The sequence below is a fragment of the Coloeus monedula genome (assembly GCF_965178545.1).
Source record: "Coloeus monedula genome assembly, chromosome: 3".
Lineage (NCBI taxonomy): Eukaryota > Metazoa > Chordata > Aves > Passeriformes > Corvidae > Coloeus > Coloeus monedula.
Genome location: NC_138783.1, coordinates 45,073,282 through 45,092,982, shown reverse-complemented (window position 1 = coordinate 45,092,982; position 19,701 = coordinate 45,073,282). Strand labels below are relative to the sequence as shown.

The 19,701-nt window shown below is 37.6% G+C and overlaps 1 protein-coding gene across 10 annotated transcripts in view; it reads right to left on the bottom strand.

Moving 5' to 3' along the window:
- Positions 1-19,701, bottom strand: part of ZMYM2 (zinc finger MYM-type containing 2) — an 86,117-nt gene that overhangs the window by 35,312 nt on the left and 31,104 nt on the right. For 8 of the 10 annotated variants that reach the window (XM_082278401.1, XM_082278407.1, XM_082278408.1 and 5 more), the window contains 4 exons: positions 6,828-6,978; positions 5,968-6,083; positions 1,985-2,101; positions 1,255-1,405 (listed from right to left, as the gene is read on the bottom strand). In XM_082278401.1, the coding sequence (XP_082134527.1) occupies positions 1,255-1,405; positions 1,985-2,101; positions 5,968-6,083; positions 6,828-6,978 (535 nt within the window). The remainder of the gene's footprint in view (positions 1-1,254; positions 1,406-1,984; positions 2,102-5,967; positions 6,084-6,827; positions 6,979-19,701) is intronic. The other 2 variants (XM_082278409.1, XM_082278410.1) reach the window with 1 other exon arrangement.

Genomic DNA, 19,701 nt, shown 5'->3' with positions numbered 1-19,701 from the left:
TAGTAATGGCATAGCTGGCATTATGAATCCTACTCATTTCCTTGTAACAGCCACCAGGTTTTAAAATGAGGGAGTTGCAAATGTTCACACTAATACAACCATATACTTTAATCTCCAGAAAAGCATCTTGCTCTTGTTTGAATGTATTCTGTGGAATTGTTTCATTCACAGGAACAGTTCCTAGCTAGAGGTTGCTGAGCGATGCAATGATACACTGTAAGGCTGGGCCTTAATTTGCCCGTTTTTAACTCTCCAGCTATCACTTCACAGTCCAGAACATTCTTCAGAAAGAAAAGATTGCAGAGTCCCGAGTTGTAAGGGAATGGCATGGAGGAAAGCCTACCTCCAGCCCTGCATTCCAACCCTCTCCAGCTTAGCAGGATCCTCCTACAAGTAAGCTGGCACATCTGCTATTTAATCTGCCTGAAAGCAGAGATCTTCCACAGGTCTTATCAAATGACATGGAAAATGTTGTTCTTATAACTAAAGAAAAAAATATTCACCATATTTCTGAGTGATAGCTCATCCAAACCTGTAGTTAAACTTCTAAGATCATGATTAAATACCAGTATCAAAGGAGAGCTCACCAGAAGTGGAAAGGATAGGTCCTTGTTAACTCTATTCTGCTTTTTCTATTAAAGCTGTGCTTTAATGCAACTTAAAAGAATCCTAGGCCCATAGAGTCCCCTTTTAGTTTGTTTTGTTTTTAAAACTCAAGTAATCAATCAAGCAAATTTTCATGGCAGTAATCAACACACATCAACAGGCATCATTCAAGTTATTGCTTAAGTAACCATTCTAAGCCAACGTAGAACTTCTACTGTTGTACTTAACTTAGAAAATACTAACAGAAGAGAAAGCTTGGTGTTCATCAGCACAGTTAATGCTGTATATGCACTACTGCATACATTTTAAAAAAAGAATGTATAACTTTTTGTGCATATGTATATATGCAATGTGCATACATATGTGTATGTATTTATACACATACACTGAAGAGTGCTACCCTTAACCTGTAATAAGTGGTGAAAAGCTCTAAAGGCAGCTCAGATAAATTAAAAGGTACATGCACTAAATAATAACAGGTACAATCGCTTCAGTAATAGCAATGAAAAGACTTCTGATTTAGCCTCAAGTAAGTACAACAGAATGAGTTGTTACCTTATTTTAACATTATATATTAACAAAGTAAGTCAACTGCAGTAGAACAATGACCAGTACCTCAGGAAACAAACCAAATACATACATACATACCTTCACTGCAAAAGGGTCTTTTGATACCAGAGAAATTCACTGTTTCATGGAGCGTTTTCTCTTCTTGACAGTATTCACAGTATGTAACTATGCAGTGCAGTTTCTTATAATCATCAGAACATGCTCTGCTGCAGAACTGATACACTTTGTTCTAAACGCAAAGTTGCAAAGCATCGTGAATAAGGTTAATGGATAAAATATTAAATTCTGACTAGTGCAACTTGAAATAATAATTGCCACTAAGACAACTTATAAAGTAAACTGAACTGCAAACACATAATCAGGATGTGACTTCTAACGCTAAAATTTATAAATCCAAATTAAGCTGACAGTGCTACAAATACTCATCATTTCACATGAAAACACTGAACAGAAAGTATGCCACTCAAACTTAGCATATCCTCTTTGATACTTCTCTCAGTTCATAATGAAGTGTAATAATGGTCTATCATATCTACAATAACTGAAGATGAAAGCAGATTTCAGATTTACAGCTGAGAAAATATATTTTTCTTTAAATTCCACAGATACTATTTATGAACAAAGACTTTCACTTTTATCCACACTGAAGTTAAATGATATTCTACAGAACCAGGTAGATTTCAACTGAACTTTTTAAAGAAGCTTCAATACCTTATAAAATAGCTAGAAAAACTGTATTAGAGTTCTAAGTTTAAATTTTTAAACACATCATCATTCTAGTAATAACAACACCAACACCCCCCCTTACCTCCCATTCCAGTACTTCTGGCTTTGAACAGAAAGAACTTTTGCAATAATTACATTTCAGCTGAATATCACTGGGAGAGACAAACTGACCATTTGTTGAAGACTGAACACTGAGAGTCTGAAAAACATAAATATAAATACATACATCACTAAAAAACAGAGTTACTTTTAAAATGTGGGGTTGCTTTCAATTAAGCTTACAGTGTTTGAGAATTTAGAAGTTTATTTAATAAACTCAAGAGCATTTCTGGCAAAAGCACAGCAGGTTGGTTCTTTACCTTAATTCCTTTACCCTTGTCATCTCAGGTTTTCCAATTTTGAATCTTTACCCTTGCTTCCACCATCATTACTTGAAGTCATTTTTTTTTACCTTACCTTTCTACTGTCTTTTATTTAAGGGTAAATACCTTTTTTTGTAAAAATTAAGAAAAAGTATCCCAAAACTGATTATTTTTGTTAATCACAAAACCTGTATTTTCAGATAAATACAATTCACAGCTGGTACTATTTTAGTGACAAACAAAGACCAAAAAACATTTTCAAATCCAAATCTCACCAAGGCAGATGATATATCAACACCTTACGTAAGCATACCACTTGAAAATACAAAATACTAAACTAAAAGGCTTTCAGTGAGAAAACTCACATCTACTTAGATTAAGAAAAAACTAGCTAACAGTCCTAGGCAGTCTCAATCCCATGGCAGGAAGATGCAATTATTCACACAGCCAGCCCCTAAACAATTCAGGGTTTTAAGACTGAGAAAAATACTACAGATTGCACGTGCAGGTATGAGAATTTAATTCTGTAACTGAGTAATTTCTTTAATGCATTTCTGAGGCAAGCAGTAGATAAGATAACTCAATTATACAGTACCTGTGTCTTGCAGTATGTCTTATATGTGCCTACAGAACACAGTCTTTTTGCATATTCCCTGGTTAAGCAAAAACTATTGGTGTATTACGGACGTGACGGTCAAGACAAAAAATTTCAATCAGTAGTAATCACAGACACTTGAAGAATCCAGGAAAAACTTCTTACACCTGTCTTCTCAACTAACTTTCCCACACTATTTGCAACAAAACAAATATATTTAAAGACAAGTTCTCTTCAGGCAGATTTGTTGCTACCTCTCTAGCATATAACAGTGAGAATTCAAAACATTTCTGTTACACGATACTTTTCTTCAGACTCTCATGTTAGTAAGGGTTCACCTACACTAAAAAATCAATAAAGAATTGTGTTGAGACTTACTGCTGATATAAACCCTGATCTGTGCTGGCCATGCAAACACTATGATTTTATGCAGATGCATTAATTCTGTATCAAGAGTTTGCAGACATTAAGTAGTGATACACATGTCCTAATCACAAGCAGGACCCGAGAACCAAATGCCAAGCAGCAAAAAGATGACACCTTTACCTCAATGGCCCATTGGCCCCTAACAACTTTATATATATAACTTCTATAACCACTTTTTTCTGATGCCCACACACAGTATTATCACATTTTTCCCATTATATCCAGCAAATGTCCCTGTGGCTGAGGAAGGTTTGCTTCATTTTGGCTGCTCTAAATAGCTGAAGACTTGCACTACCACGAGAGCAACAAAAGCATTTTTAACTGCAAGGTCCAACCTGTGCACTTCAGCACTTGCAGGTTTCTTCACAGAGCAAACACCATGTCAACACCTGCTACTGTGTGGGTTATGGAAGCACAGTGGTAGCTCTTGTTGAAAACAAGAAGAAATCAGGAAGCAAGTATACCCAGCACCTCCAGTTCAGGAATGTCCAGTTCACAATAAATAATCAGTAGCTTATTTTTCCCTAAACAGCAAGATCTTCAACTGACCCAGTAAAAGTACCCATTGCATTACTGGTTTAAAACAACACACCTTGGGAACAGTTCTGTCTTTTAACTCTGCAATAACATCATCCAAGACAAAGCATGGAAGATTCAGTCTCACTACCACCATCTACCAAACAAAAATCACATAAAGCAGCTGTTCTCTCTCTTTTACTCTCTTACTTACAAGATCAAATGCTCTTACAGTCTGGCTGCTCAAAGAAGAACATACATAAACTGTACAACAAGCAGCTCAACTGAATCTTTCCAATATTTCAATACATTAAAAGAACAACTAGTCAGAAGCAAAAGGTTATTTGTAAGATAAAATTATAATCAATCCTAAAGTTCTGTAAAACAAACTTACCCATTTCTAAACCAAAAGGACAAAAATATTTGCAGAAGGGAGGAAACACAGGCCTGAAATAGCAAGTATTCTGTTCTGAGAAGGATAACCCTTAAAGAAAAAAGTCTAGGAAGAACAGGTACAGCAGGAAAAAGGGATGAATATGAAGCCAGAAAATTAAGACAAGAGTTATCTCCATTAGTAAACACTGAAAAATACAAAGCACCATATTAAATCAACCATTTTTTCAATTTCGATTCAATACCTTACATGTCACTTAGGTACAAAAGAAGCCTCAAGGGAACACTTACAGGCCACTGCTCACATTGTGGTATACCATCCTTTCCACCTAAACACTAAATGAACGGGGGAAAGAAGGTCTTCTCATACATTCAACTCCAACCTTATGGTGAATACATTTTATTCTTCTACACATTGACTATACAAAAGCTATCAAAAGTTAAAATCCAGCAGTGCTGGTAGAGCAAACTAACTGTAAGCAAGTCACCACCTACCCGTTCTTGGTCTTTACCGAGAACTCACAGACTGCAAGGCTGCTTCAATTAAACTCCACTACAACACAGATGAGAGATCCACATGCAGCACTGAGTGCAACAGAAACATGAGCACAGGGTCTCAGTAAGATCACAAACCCACAATCAGCACTAAATGATCTGGCAGCTCTATTCAAAAATATTGCTTAATGTTGACTTATGCGCAAATCCAAGAAGGCCCAGGTTGAATTTGTCATTCACTGGCTGTATATGTTCTGAGAGCTCTTGGGGATGCAATTAATTGTAAAATCATGCACAATAAAGTAGATGCTAAATGAATTTGCAAGAAGTATTACAGGTGTGTCATTACATACTAACAATACGCAGCTATTCTGTTAATCAGTTCCACTGACACCTACCAAATTGGTTATGATGGAACCACAGAACATGACTACATGATGAGAGGTCCTACCCAGGACCCAGAAGCAATTAAAAGACTGATTTGCTGTCCAGCTGACAGAAAACAGCAACGTTCAGTGACAAATGGGAAAACCCTGCATGGCTGTAACTGTTGAACAACACATGGGGAAGCAATTACCAATTATCCAGCATACATCTGGGAAAAATGTTTTTACATACAAAAATTGAAACATATTCTTAAAAAATATCCTTTGATCACCTAGAGATTAATGGCTACAACACATTTCACTTTAACCTTAAGCCATACTGGAACTATGATGCTTTCAACAAGCATAGCAGCCTCATCCAGAGTGCATGTCATTAGCCTTGCAACACTCCAGTTTCTAGCCACAATTTAAACTAGTTTTAAGCTAGTTTTGTCCATGACTGAGGCTCTAACCTTTCATTTCAGAAGCAATCACTATTCTCCATGGCAGACCTTCGTTAGTACTACATTCAATATGAGAATTTTGTTACAGTATTTAGTACAAAAGAGGCTAAATTGGTTGATCGTCAATGCGAAACAGCAAGGCTGACATCCATGAAGAGGCTGAGGTGGTAAAAGTAAGATGAGCAGTGATACTGCTTTGTATTTTCTAACAATATAAAGCAGAAACCGGTTGTTATTATCCAATCTTGTAAGTTTAAGACAGCAGCTAGTGTTAGCATTATGAAACAGTACTTTGATCAAAGAAATTGTTATGAGCCAGAAGCACCTGCTATGTTAATTGTAACTCTCAAGCCTGTATATATAAGCAAGTTAGTTTAATATGCAAATACTTAAAACAAACACAGGCACACAAATATTTAGGGAGGAAAAGATTTAACACAACAGCTAACCTGAAATTTAGCTACACAACTGGAACTGCAAAAGTTGTACAGTTTTCCATCAGGCATTGTGGCTTGATATTGAGGTAAAGAGTTTCGTTTACAAAAGTAGCAAATAATTTCCATACCTAAAAGAAAAATGTAGTTTACAAACAAAATAAAACAGAAAATAATAGGAAAAAAAAAGAGTATTACAGGTCAGCCCTTTCTAGTTTTTCAATGTAGAAAATTAAGATGTCTGTTTTCCAGTCACCTTCCGCAAGTCACACAAAACAAAAGAAATAGCAAATTTGATAAATACTTTCACTAAGATCAGTACTAAATATGAAAATACACCTTTGTCCATAAAATTCACTGGAGCATTTTCAACTTCAAGTTGAGATCTGCTTTGTATAGTGAAGAACACACATTTTGAGTTATTTACCAGATCAAAAACTTTAGATAGAGAGTACCTATATGCATTATAACTACCTCCCTTCTTATCCACTTCCTACTTGCCTGAAAAAAAAATCAGGGTGGGATTCATACAAGAATTCAGAGAATATGAATTCATATGCAAAAAAACCTGCACTATCATTCTGTGACACATCAGAACACATCCTTCAGCATTTTTTTCACAGGAAGCCTTAGGACAGCTGAAAATTCTTTCCAACATCATGAAAAAAGGCCAGTGAGGAAAATGAATCCTCATGGGTAATCTACTGGTATCCAATGGAAGACGGTATTTTTCTTTTTTTTTTTTAAGAAGTTAAAAACTATAAAGCCACATCTGCATAGACTAACTGTAAAACAAATGCACCCACCCCCAGTGTTCAAACTTAAAAAAAGTCTACTCTTAGCAGTGATGAAAATCCATCATCCTTTTCACTTACTTTGTGATTTTGCATATTTTGATTTGTGTGTGTTCATGCATACAGTTGAGCAGTATGGCTCCATATATCCATTAGGTCCTATGCACTGAGTCATGTCAAAAAACCTGCACTGAGCTCTGCAGCCAGTACAGGATGTTAATTGGCCACACTTCTAAAACATAAAACAAAGCAAAACAATGCATTAGTTAAAACTACGCTTGGCTTTTGACTTAAATTATGGTCTAAAAAAACACGAAGGAAAAGTTGTATTTCTGTCATCTGCTCCCTCATCAGATCCTTCCTATATGAACCCTCCTGATCATCCCCTCAAGAGCATTTAGCACTATGGTTGGGTCTTTTACTCCTGGGAAAAAGCCAGCTGAAACTAACATTCTATGTCAAGACACACACACATATACACACCCCCTTCAAAAAACTCAAACCAACCAAAAAGCCCCAACTCCATACCAAACCCCACCACCTGCAAACTGTGAACTGTGGTAAGAGCATGCAGCAAGTTGTGCTGAGCTGAAGAGTTTGAAGAACTCTTATTTCTCTCTCCTTTTTGACAGGACAATGGTTGTAAGTAAAAGAACAGGAATCTGGCATGGCTAATGTGATTCACAGAATGGGTAAGCTTAGAAAAGACCTTTGGTCCAACCTCCCTGCTCAAGCAGGGTCTTCCCAAAGCACATTGCACAGGACTGCACCCAGATGGTTCATGAATATCTCCAGTGAAGGAGACTCCATAACTTCTCTGGGCAATCTGTTCCATTGTGCAGTCACTGGCACAGCAAAGGAGTTATGAATATGAAGAAAAAATAAACTTGGGAGAGAAAAAAATTGTATCTCAAATCCTCCAGACAGGAAGAACACACTGCAGAGTTTCTATGCTGAGCTGTGATTCCATGAAGCTGGTAAGAGACTCAACTTTGACATCTCTCAACACAGCAGTCAGTCCATCAACAGTTTTCCACAGAACGGAACAAACGCGCTATAAAAAGCACAGAAAAGCTGCACAGAGCAGAAATGCCAATGACACAGTCAATATACAAAATCAATAGCTCTGATGTGCTACATGTATTACGTATGTCAATGTCAGGCAAATATCTCAAGCACCATAAAGCAAGTTGCAGAACAAAGTATCTAGACACCTTCTCTGCCCATAGAAATAGTACGGTTTTGACAGTGACAGAGAAAATTCCTCACCAAAAACGATGGGCCTCCTACTAGACAGACTCTCACCTTATTACGTATTAGAAAATCTTCACTTAGGCACTTAAGACCTCTTCCCTTTTAAAGAAATTATTTTTGCACTCTCTCTCCCTCCTCTTTCCCTATTCTCAAAGATGGAAGGGGGAAGGAAAGGCAAAGCATGTTTCATAGGTGCTTCACCTTGTTCAGAGTAAGAGAAACTTCAGAGGGTATCTTTGCTCTTCCTATTTTTCAGTACCCAAATTTGAGAACTAGTTAAATCCAATCTTACAGAGCTAGAGGTGAAATTTATGGGTTTATAATGTCGTCTTTGCTATACTAAGAACATCCACATTAAAACATACAAATCCACATGCCTGTGACACAAATTGGATGTAGCACCTTGCAGAGACCAGTAAAACTTCCACACAACCTCACAACTTCCACATGCTGTTTTCATGAAACCGTTGCTGGGGATGTCCTCCAAAAAGGAGTATCTGTCAAAATACTGAACTCTTACCTAGAAGAGGGTATAAAATACAACTCTAGGATACTTCCTATTTTAAATTTTTTTTTCCATTTGCCTTTAAACATGTCACCCAGGACATCATTACCTTCCTAATCAGCCACAGTACTGACAGAATTCACACTAAGTACCAAGACCAAAATGTAGCAGTTACACTGTTCTGTGAGTTGGAGCTATTCTGCTGCTGTACAGTCATCTCCTCTGGCAGGCTAAGAGACAAAAGCAGGGCATCTAGAAAACTCTGAGTTATATTACCAGTAACAATATAGGAGGCTACAACTTACAAAGGACTTCATTTCTTGGAACGTATTTAATGGACAATCACCATAAAAAAATCTGCTTGCACAAATAACCTCGGTAGCTCCAGAACAAACCAAAATGTAAATCTAGAAGCATTGATGCAAATATGCTGGCAAATAACTAAGAGAGTTCAGCAATATAATCAGAAAACAATGAAACTTCCACAAGTTCCACATTCAAAAGAGAAATCCAACAGAGCCCATGGTGACTTCAAGAAACAGCAAGACAAAAGTACAAGTTTTAATTAATAAATTTATAGTAAATTGATCAGAGCATAATTGGAAAAAAAATTCATTGTGTCAGCAAACTACATGTTTTGACAAAAATTCCTTGAAAGTAGAAATAGCTTTTGCTAACCAGCATCTCAAATTCCTCATCATTTAGGTGATGTCAAGAAAGGATCATGCACACAAAGAACAGTGCAACAGCATGTCAATCACTTCTGAATTTCATACATCCCCAAAACACTGGAGTTGTTTACTGACTTCACCCTATCTCTTCCAGATTTAAAAACAACAAGAAAAATTTTTATTCATATCTAGCAAACCTAGATCTAATTTATCAAGACAACAAAGAATATGAATTTCCAAAAAACATGCCAGCTATGCAGATGATTCTGTGGGTAGGAGCACAACAGTAATAACAAAGCTCTCACTTTATTCTTGTAATAACAACTAAAAAGTATGTTTGAGCATTTCTGCATTATTAGAAATTTAAACATATTGTTACACAAGTGAAGAAGACAGGACACGGTGGAAATAAAGAAGTTTAGAAACCCCAAACCCTCCTTAAATGTATGGCTCCTAAAATATTGTAATCATTATCTCCCTCAAGCTGAACATTTTTCTTGCATTTTTATTACTCTTTCCAGCACTCCCTAAACTTCCAAGTTCAAATATTAAAACCATTCAAAAAAACCAGGGAGTACAACACTATTATTAAAAAAAATTAATGCATACCTGAAAGTACTTAATCAGTATTATACACGTGTCTCAAACATTTATTCTTTAAGAGCCTAGCTCAGAGACTTCCTTCACTGACAAAATACACAGAGAACCTCACTATATCTCTAATGTTTTTGAATACCCATAATGCAAACCAAGAATTTTTTTCTGTTCATCAGTGTGAAATGAGACTCAAGTTTCTCAGCTAACTTACATTTCTACTCTCAAATTCTTCCCAACATATTCTCTTTAGTCTCTAAGAACCTGCTGTACTAACTTCATTCTGCAGAAAAACAACATATGAGAATCCCTTCTCTTGAAGTACCTACCCTTCTAGCTGCCATCAACAGAAGATTCACTAAACTAAGGAGAGCTACAGTAACACAGAGGATCAAAGAGCATTCTTATGCGGTAAGGATTTTTGGCCTGGAAACAAGATAATTTAAGAGAATAATGACAGAACCAAAAATGGTATTATGTAGGGCACTATGGATCAACTGCTCAGTGTATTTTCTAATATTAACAATTATGCTAAATCACATAGATATCAACTGAAATTTCAAAATAAACAGGAGGCAGATCTTCATATAACAGACAGCAGATCAGCAGCACCTCTTACCAAAAAGAGTCATGGATGGAAAAACTGTTTGTATGTGTTCACAAGGAGACTGGACATGCACTAACTAAAGAGATTTGCCAAAAATAGCATACAGGAACATTGCATAAAGTTCAAGAGATGCCCTGACCTCTTGAGAGTCAGAAGCTAAGAGAATGCTCAGAGGAAAATATCCTAAGTTCCTGCTCTGTTCTTACTCTTCCCTGCATCCCTGCATGCCCACTTGTATCACTGCAGGAGTCTCAAGCCCTGATGAGGACTGCAACAGCTTTCTCAGGTTCTTACTACAGTACATTTTAAATTTAATATTTTAACCATCCTCAAGGAAAAGTGGGTTCAGAAAAGAAATTAGGAAAAATGTAAAGCTATGTCAATGTTGTTGATACTTCATGGCAGGATACCAGAAGATCTTCACTGCCAGCAGAAAACCAGAACAAAATACCAAAATCTTCACTACTGACTAAGTAAAGACAAGTGAAGTACTGACTAAGTAAAACAAAAAATGCAAAACTTCCCAAGTCTTTATTTTAAAAATCACTGCTTCTTTGTTTCAGAAGAACAAAATCACAAAATCATATAGACTGGAAGAAATCTCCTGAGGTCAAGTGCAGCCTTCTGCTCAAAGCAGGTCCAGATGTGTTTGCTCAGGATCTTGTCCAGTCAAATCTGAGCATCTCCAAGGACAAGCACTCCAAAACCCCTCAGGAAGATTCCCCGTCCTTATAGGATAGGGAAAAAAAAGGAAAAAACCCCTTTTTCTTTATCCAAGTAAGGTTCCCCTTGTTTTCAAGCTGTCTCTTGCCTTTCTTCCTTCCACTATGCAACTCTTCTTAGAGTTCAGCTTTGTCTTCTTCTGTCTCCTCCCATTAGATAACTAATCCCCTTAATGCTTCTCAGGGTTGAACAAAGTAACACCTCCTGAGCCTGTCCTACTATGTCACATGCTCCAGCCATCTAAACATCTTGGTAGCTCTCCATGGAACTTCCATCAGTATGACAGTGACTTTCATTCTGTCAAATCCAAAACTGGCCATGGTGCTCCAGATGCAGTCTCAAGAAGGATGGGGGGGTGTGGGGCATGAAAATCACCTCCCCCCTCCTGCTGGCTATACTCTTGCTAATACAGCAATAGGTTGCCCACATAGGCTGTGGAGTCCCTATCCTTGGAGATACTAAAAACTGAAATGGATGTGGTCCTGGAGGACCTGCTGCAGGTGACCCTGTTTGAGCCGGGGGTGGACAAGACAAGCCCCAGAGGTCAGGCAATCTGAGACAACCCAGGACCCAGCTGGCCATCTTTGCTGCAATGGCACACTCCTCACCCCAGTTCAGCTTCTTCACTGGGATGCCAAAGTCTTATTCTCCAAAGCTGTTTCCTTGGCAATTATCTTCCATTTCAGATGAAGCATCAGCTTCATCTTGTGCTCCCCCCATGGTATTCCAACAGTAGAGAAAAATACCTCTTCACAAAACGTAAACAAACTAGCTTCAGCTTCGTGTTTCCTTCAAAGATGAAATTAATACCAAACCAACCCGCAAGAGAAAGTATCAAGCATTTTCCTCCCATGTACAAATTCACATCTACAGCATCCTATGAAAACATATGCACATTTGAAAACTGTAATTTTAAGTAAAATTGAAGTTAAAGCATAATCAAATTAGTAAAGAAAACTGTGTCAATTACTAAGTACTAATAAACTAAGCTAATCCAGAAGCAAAATTTCAAAAGAACAAAGGCCCAGTGCCCTCTGAGGGGAAGCTTGATGCACAGTAGTCTGACTACACCTCTCCTTCACTACTCCACCTAGATTCTGCATGAAGATGACCAAATTTTTGTTAGATTCCATTGCATGTTTGACCTCTTCCAAAGCATAAAATCTATAGTAGATGCAGAAGCCTGAATAATCTTCTTGTTTTATCTGATTCTAAACTCACTCATTCTTTTACTCACTCATACTTGTTTGTATATCCTTAGAGACTTAATCCTAGGTCTATTTCATGGTATGTATCTCATGACAGATAAAAGACATAAAACAATGGGATATGAAAACTCTAGCAAGTCCTAGTTCTAGATATATTTCAAATGTCCCTTCCGTTCACTAAGACAGTGTTCAACACAAATGGACAACTACAAAAGCAGCTACCAAAATGCAAGACAAAGCAGATGAATGTGACGTATTCCAGAACTGAAGAAATCGTTTCAACAGAAATACAAATTCCTGGAAATCAAATTCACTTAGAGGGTCTTTGAGGAATTTTTATTCTTGCCACTATAAGCAACTACAATTTTAGAAGAAATCCTGATCTTCCTTTACATATTACTGAAAGAATCATGTAAGCTGAGTCTAGAGCTCTTGTTGCAATGTACCCCACAAAGAAAAAAGATCTAACTCCAAAACAAATGTCAGACCAATAACATAACTTCATGGCATATTAGAAGCCTCATTTCTGTTTGCAACTGAAACTAATGAAAACCTCTGTTCTTCAACCTACCAGCTACTTCAACAAAGCTGTTAGTGCCTTGAATCTAGGTATCTGTGCTACAAACTTTTATTCTTGACTGAAAAAAATACAGTATAGTCTGCTTCATCTGCCTTGACAAGACCATGATGAAGCACATGCCAGCAGTGTAAGAGCATTCTTGCTACTTCTCCCATTCAAGGGCCAGTCAACAGAAAATATCAGAACAGCAGCTGATTGCTACAATGCTATGTAGCAGCCCAAAGACGTGCTTCCAATTTAAGGAAATGCTTTGTAGTTAAAACTCCATGTTAAAACAGATTGTTAAATACTTCTCAATCCAGGCAAACCACCCTGGTAGCTTTATGAAGTAAGAGGTTTGGATTAGAATTAAGAAAAACACCAGGAAATTCCAGGACAGACACATAATATGCCTATGTTCAAACAGAAAAGAAGACAAAATTTTCTGTAAGTAGAAAACCAGATATATTCACTACATGGAATTCTATGATAAAAGAGATCCCTCAGAAAGGTAATCAAGAAAATAGCAGCTAAACTACTTCATATTCATTTGAAAGGATGGTCTGATGGATCCAGAGGCAACATGCATGTCTAAGAACCAGATATAAGCAGAATCAGGTATCAGCAAAGAAGAAACTATGTAATTTATTTTCTCTTAAAATACTGTACCCAAATCATCTCTCCCCCAAGAGTTAACACCTGTAAACTCTTCCTCAAAAGCATTTGCCCAAGTCCTAAGAGCAAAGGATGAAGCAATTGCTTCTGTGGCCCTTGAACACCAAGTGATTTATGTTTACATTCCATCAGCTGAACTCTGCAAACAGCTAGATTGGTAACTTGTACAGTACTTTTCCTTGGCATCTTGAACTCCCAGTGTTGTCTTTTTGCTGGTTCTGTTCTCGCTCTCAAGACATGTGTCTTCCTGGATTTCAGAAAAGCAAGTTACTTCTACATTAACTGAATGTTTCAGCTGTTTCTGTTCTGCATTTCCTCTCTTCCCCTCAACCCCACCCAGGTAATTACTCCAGGTACACCAGTGTATGGATGTGGTTATATCCATCATAACTGTGATACCTAGTCATATCACCTCCTTGCCTCCTCTTCCCAAGAATCTCCTGTGTTCCTACACAAATCACACCTCACAATTTTCACTGACCTATGTAGTTTTCTTCAGAACTACAAAGCCATTTCAACATTTCTGATGGACCCATCTCATTTTATCTTCTAAAATACCGACATAATAGTATTCTGAACAGTTAGGATGAATGATATTCAGATGTCTAAGGAATCTGATTACATAGTTTTCATTGAAGAGCAGCGAATTCTACAGTTGGAAGACAGGTATTTGGAAACGGCAAAACAAATGGTTCCAGAAAGCAGGAGTAAATAAACAGTAGAAGAAGGTAGAAAAGGAGAGTTTCTAAGATTTAATTTGCATCAGAGATGCAAGAAACTTGGGATCATAAATACAAAGAGGTCTCAAAAAACCTCCCCACATCATTAAGCAGGAAGAAAGAGGAAATTATTATTCCTTGGTTGATAAAGATTTCTGTCTTTTAACCATGGTAGATAGGGTAAAAAGCATCTAGCTATGTCCAGGTGTAGAAGTGTGCACTTCTACAGTATTATCAGAGATTACTTAATACCAAACTGACTATTACCTGAAGCAAACAGAAGTGGTTTATTGTATGAGGAAGAAACTCCGCTATTAAACCACAGTTTGATCTGGCTGAAACCACAAAATTTCTCTTAAAAAGTGACCAGAAATTAAAAAAAAAAAAAAAAAGTAAAGAAAAAAAGCACCAGTATTTCTAACATTTCAATGTAAATGGGCTGTTCAACTCTCAGAATTACTGACTTTGTCCAGAGTGCTTACTCTTGAAACAGACACTTGGAAATTGGAGTTTATAAAACAGTAACAACAGCAGGAAGTGGTAGATTTTGTAGTTACTAATACTACCAAGATAAAAAGGAAGACAGGAAGGACACTCTGTCTTAATAGCAAAGAAGCATAGAAAAAAACCCAGACACTGCATGGGACAAGACAAAGTAGAAAACTCTAGATGTTTCCACTGAAGTGCTAAGTGACAGGACATCCTATCACAGCATCTTGGGATATTTAAACCAGTAGGTAACAATACACTTTATGAGACAAAGTACAAACTCTACATAAGCAATTAATTGTTAGCTGCAGAGCAGATATGCATATTATTGTATACAGTGAAGGCTCTCAAGCCCCTGCAGAGAGTTAAAATAGACACATGAGTTTTAAGAGTTTCACAAAAGCAGTTCCTTGGCAAGGAGCAGAAACTGAATAAAGAAGCACAACTGCCTAGGTGGTTTTTTTTCTGTTGCTTGTAAGTGAACAGCTTACAGGAATGGCATAGGCTTGTTGAAGCATGTTCAGTACTAAGTCTTCACCTAATCAAGAAGTAATCAAATGCACTTTTATTCAGTATTGAAAAATTTTCACTAGATGAAAGAGAAGACATTGCAAGCATCCTCTCCAACTAGAAAAACTCTTGTTTGGCTTGCATTCATCCAGTATCACTCCAGTCCAGAGCTATCAAAAAGCCTATGAAGAAATAGCTGGAGCTCCTTTCCCTCCCCATCCCCCTTTTAGGTAGTAGATGAAGACCATCACTTTTAAGAAGCCCCCAAAGCAAGCAAACCCCAGGTCACATTCTAAGAATAATTTTAGTTACTGAAACAAAGTTTAAAAAGCAAAGGAACATTTTAAACTAGCAAGGCAGTAACTACTTTCTTGGTAGAATCAAGAGCACTGTGGACTGATCAGACAAGGAAGCAAACAGACACGGATGCTGCTTTAGCTTAGCTGGAAAAGCTGAAAATTAAAAGGTAGGGTCGGTTGCACAAGCTAAATCACAGGATATTCCACTTGTTCTTTAAAACAAGGTTGTCACGTCTGAACCTAAATCCAGCAAACCAGGACACAAACATGGGAACTATCTTGGAAAGGAAGTCAACTAATTTTGTGAAGACAGAAACATAAAATAGCAGAAACAGAAATACTGAAACAGCCTAGGTATATGCTTGTGGTTAACATGTCTTTATGGCAGGCATAGTTGAGGTCACTTCCAAGTTGGTGCATACATACTAATTTGCAAATGATTCACTAAAGTAATTTTATTAATGGTTACATTTTCATTTTAACTATACAAAATGTCTGCTCAAAGAAATAAGGTATTTCAGTATTTGTACAATAACACAATTTCAGTCACCTCCTGTTCAGATATAAGTTCATTCTCTTCTTGTGTGGTTTTTTCGATTGTTGGGTTTTTTTTCATTTTGTTTATTGTCATTCTTTAAGTCCCTCTTGACTCTCTACCTGTGAAGAGTTTGAACCTCAGTGCAACAGTTAGAGTGTATAATCTAGCAATAATTATCATCTTCAGGCTTTAAAAAATATAAACACTTCTAATGAGAGTTCTGTTTTCATATTTTATCTGAATTGTGACACTTCTTTTTGGAAAAATGATTTTATCATTGTTTTATCTTTTTTTTAAAAGCCTGACTTGCACTTAGCTGTATTCACAAATGGCTACTGTGTCACAGAGCAATTAACTTGCTCTTGCATATAGCTACAGTGAGCACTGGTTATGTTATGCCTATTATTTTCTAATTATTTCAGAAATTACTATTTATATTTCATGACTTTGTAATACTAAAAGACAGCTGAGCTCTGCAATCACTTCAAGATTTAGGAAAGAAAGCCATGACCTCTCAGAAAATCATAACAGAAAATGCAATATTAAAGATTACGTGTGTCTCGTTTTTAAAGCAGGTTCTGAAACTGGTACATAGGAAACTAAGTGCATGAATCACCTTGAAGGGTGATTTAGGACATTTAAGAAAAAACATACTCTCATCCCAGGAATACCTCTTGTTTCTTACTCCCAGGAACAGTTTAAAGAAAAGGAAAGAAATACTTTGTAGCAGACAGATTACTTGCAGTAATCCAATTACTTGTCATTCTGAAAGCCACTGTAATTTTTATTACCCACAAGTTTAATTTTTTCATTCCAAGAAAAGAAGAAAAAAATGTCCATGATGAGTTATTGAAAAATTATGTGTTCAAATCAGTGAATTATTTATTTTTTTAAATTGTGATTAAGTATATAGATAGGTACAATGAGAAGGAGTTTTCATTTATTACTACTACAAATGTATAGCAATATTGATAGGTGCATGACATTTACAATATGAACTGTTTAATACAAAGCTCATACCAGTAAGACCTATTTATTTTACAACTGTTTGTAGGAAAACATTTGCTAAAACTCTTACGTCACACACAATAGTTAGTTGTACAACACAATGCTGGAATCAAATGACATCAACTTTTTCTGTGTTATTTCTTTCGTTTATTTCAGTATGTAATAATGACTCTCCCAAAATCTCTCCTTCAGCAGTTCTCCTTTAAAAGCAAGATCTAGTAATTTCCAAGGAAACAACTGAACAAAACAACCCATAATTTACCAATTGTAGCCCAGTGGGTTGTTGGTTACATTTTCCAGTCTAAATTTCTTTTCTAAAAAAACAGAACTCCCTGAACATACTCAGCTCAAAAAAACTAAATAAACTGCAAACCTGAATAAACCCTGCTAGACAACTAAATATTCTTAAGTATTTGTGTCCTGAGCAACTCTGGACACCTATAGCGTACACTAGAAGAACTTCCAGTTTTATAGCTTGACTTTCATACACTCACAGAATCACAGAGTGGTTTGGGTTGGAAGATCATCCAGTTCCAATCCCCTCTGCCATGGTCAGGGACACTTTCCACTAGACCAGTCTGCTCAGGGCCCCATTCAACCTAGCCTTGAACACTTCCCTGGGCAACCTGTTCCAGTGCCTCACTACCCTTTACAGGAAAAATTTTTTTCCTAATATCTAATCTAAACCTATTCCCTTTAAATCTAAACCTGTTCCCCCTTGTCCCATCACTACGTGCTCTTGTAAATAGTCTTGAGTCATCATTCCTGTAAGTTCCCTTCAGTTACTGGAAGGTCACAATCAGTTCTCCCTGAAGCCGCCTCTTAACCAGACTGAACCACCCCAACTCTCTCAGCTCCTCCTCATAGGAGAGGTTCTCCATCCCTCTGATCATCTCAGTGTCCCACCTCTGGACTTGCTCCAACAGCTCCATGTCCTCCCTGTGCTGGGACCCCAGAGCTGGATGCAGCACTGCAGGTGGGGTCTCACCAGAGCAGAGCAGAGGGGCAGAATCCCCTCCCTGGCCCTGCTGCCCACGCTGCTTTGGATGCAGCCCAGGACACCTCTGGCTCTCTGGGCTGTGAGGGCACATGGCTGGGTCATGTTCAGCCTCTCATCCACCAGCACCCCCAAGTCCTTCTCACAGGGCTGCTCTCAATCTGTTCATCCCCCAGCCTGTATTGATACTGGGGGATGCCCCAACCCAGGTGCATCTAGCACTTGCTCTTTGTCCTTTATCTGAACGTCTGTAAAGCCTTTGACATGGCTGAGATTCCCATGCATCCACTTCAAGCTTGTCCAGGTCCCTCTGGATGGCATCCCATCGTTCAGGTGTGTCACTGCACCCTCAGCTTGGCATCATTTGCAAACTTGCTGCAGATGCACTTGGTCCCTTGGTCTACTCCTGAATGAAGACAAGAAATAACACTAGTCCAAATATGGACCCCTGAGGTCACTTGTCACTGATGTCTATCAGGACTGTGAATCATTGACCACTACCCTCTGGATGCAACCATCCAACGAATTCCTAATCCACGTAACAGTCCACCTGTCGAATCCACCACTTTCCAATTTGGAAAGAAGAATATTGTGGGGGACTATGTCAAAAGCTTTACAGAAGTCCTGATAAACATCTATAGCCCTTCCCTTATCCACTGATAACAGTTTACTCCATAACAGAAAGCCACTCAGTTGGTCAGCCAGGATTTTCCCTTAAGAGCTTCTCTTAACAATACCCCAAACTCCTCACTCCATGAATATTTGAAAGTTACCAATTAAGAATTACACATAACCACCATTCCAACACAGATGCACACAAGCACTCAAATTAAGCTTCTCACAGCCTATTATAGTTGCACAGTACCAAATATTTTGATAAAGGAATTAAGAACTTGCTTGCATAAAATCTGCTGTCACAAATGAATAAACCAAAACGTTTCAATTTTAGATGTTCTCACAATAATGCATGAGCTTGACACTACTTGTGAAGATTCTTGGTACTGCAAACTGCTCCTCCTCCCCCAAATTAAACCAGAACATACAACTTGCTACCCATATCCTTCTCATTCTCAAATACATATCTAAACACAAAATACAACAATATGTGAACAAATACAGTATATTCTGTCATTGAAGTACAAATTTATTATTCAACCTCAAAATTCCATGTTCATTTCATAATTCCATGTGCAGTGTAAGTTACACTGGTGGTGTGGGAATGTCTCATGTTCAAAGTTAATCTCCTGCACTTTTGTTTCTTCAAGAGACAGTATTCAATGTTTCTTCAAGTCTTTCCATGGCTTCTGGGCATGCCTACGTTTTTAGTAGCTTGAAAACCTATCCTGTCCCTGTTGGTACAGCTGTGGCAAAAAAATAACGCTTATGTTATGTTTCCAGTTAGGCTGTTGACATATGCACGTTTCCAGCTTTGCTCTTTACACACAGCACATACACAGGAACAGCCATCCCCAAAAGCATCAGAGTTCAGCAGCCACTGAGAAAATACAAGCACACCTGATGCAACATTAAAGAACTCTGCAACACAGCACTGCAACGCCTCTTCTCTTGGACCACTGGTTTCTTAAAAATGGGAAGAGA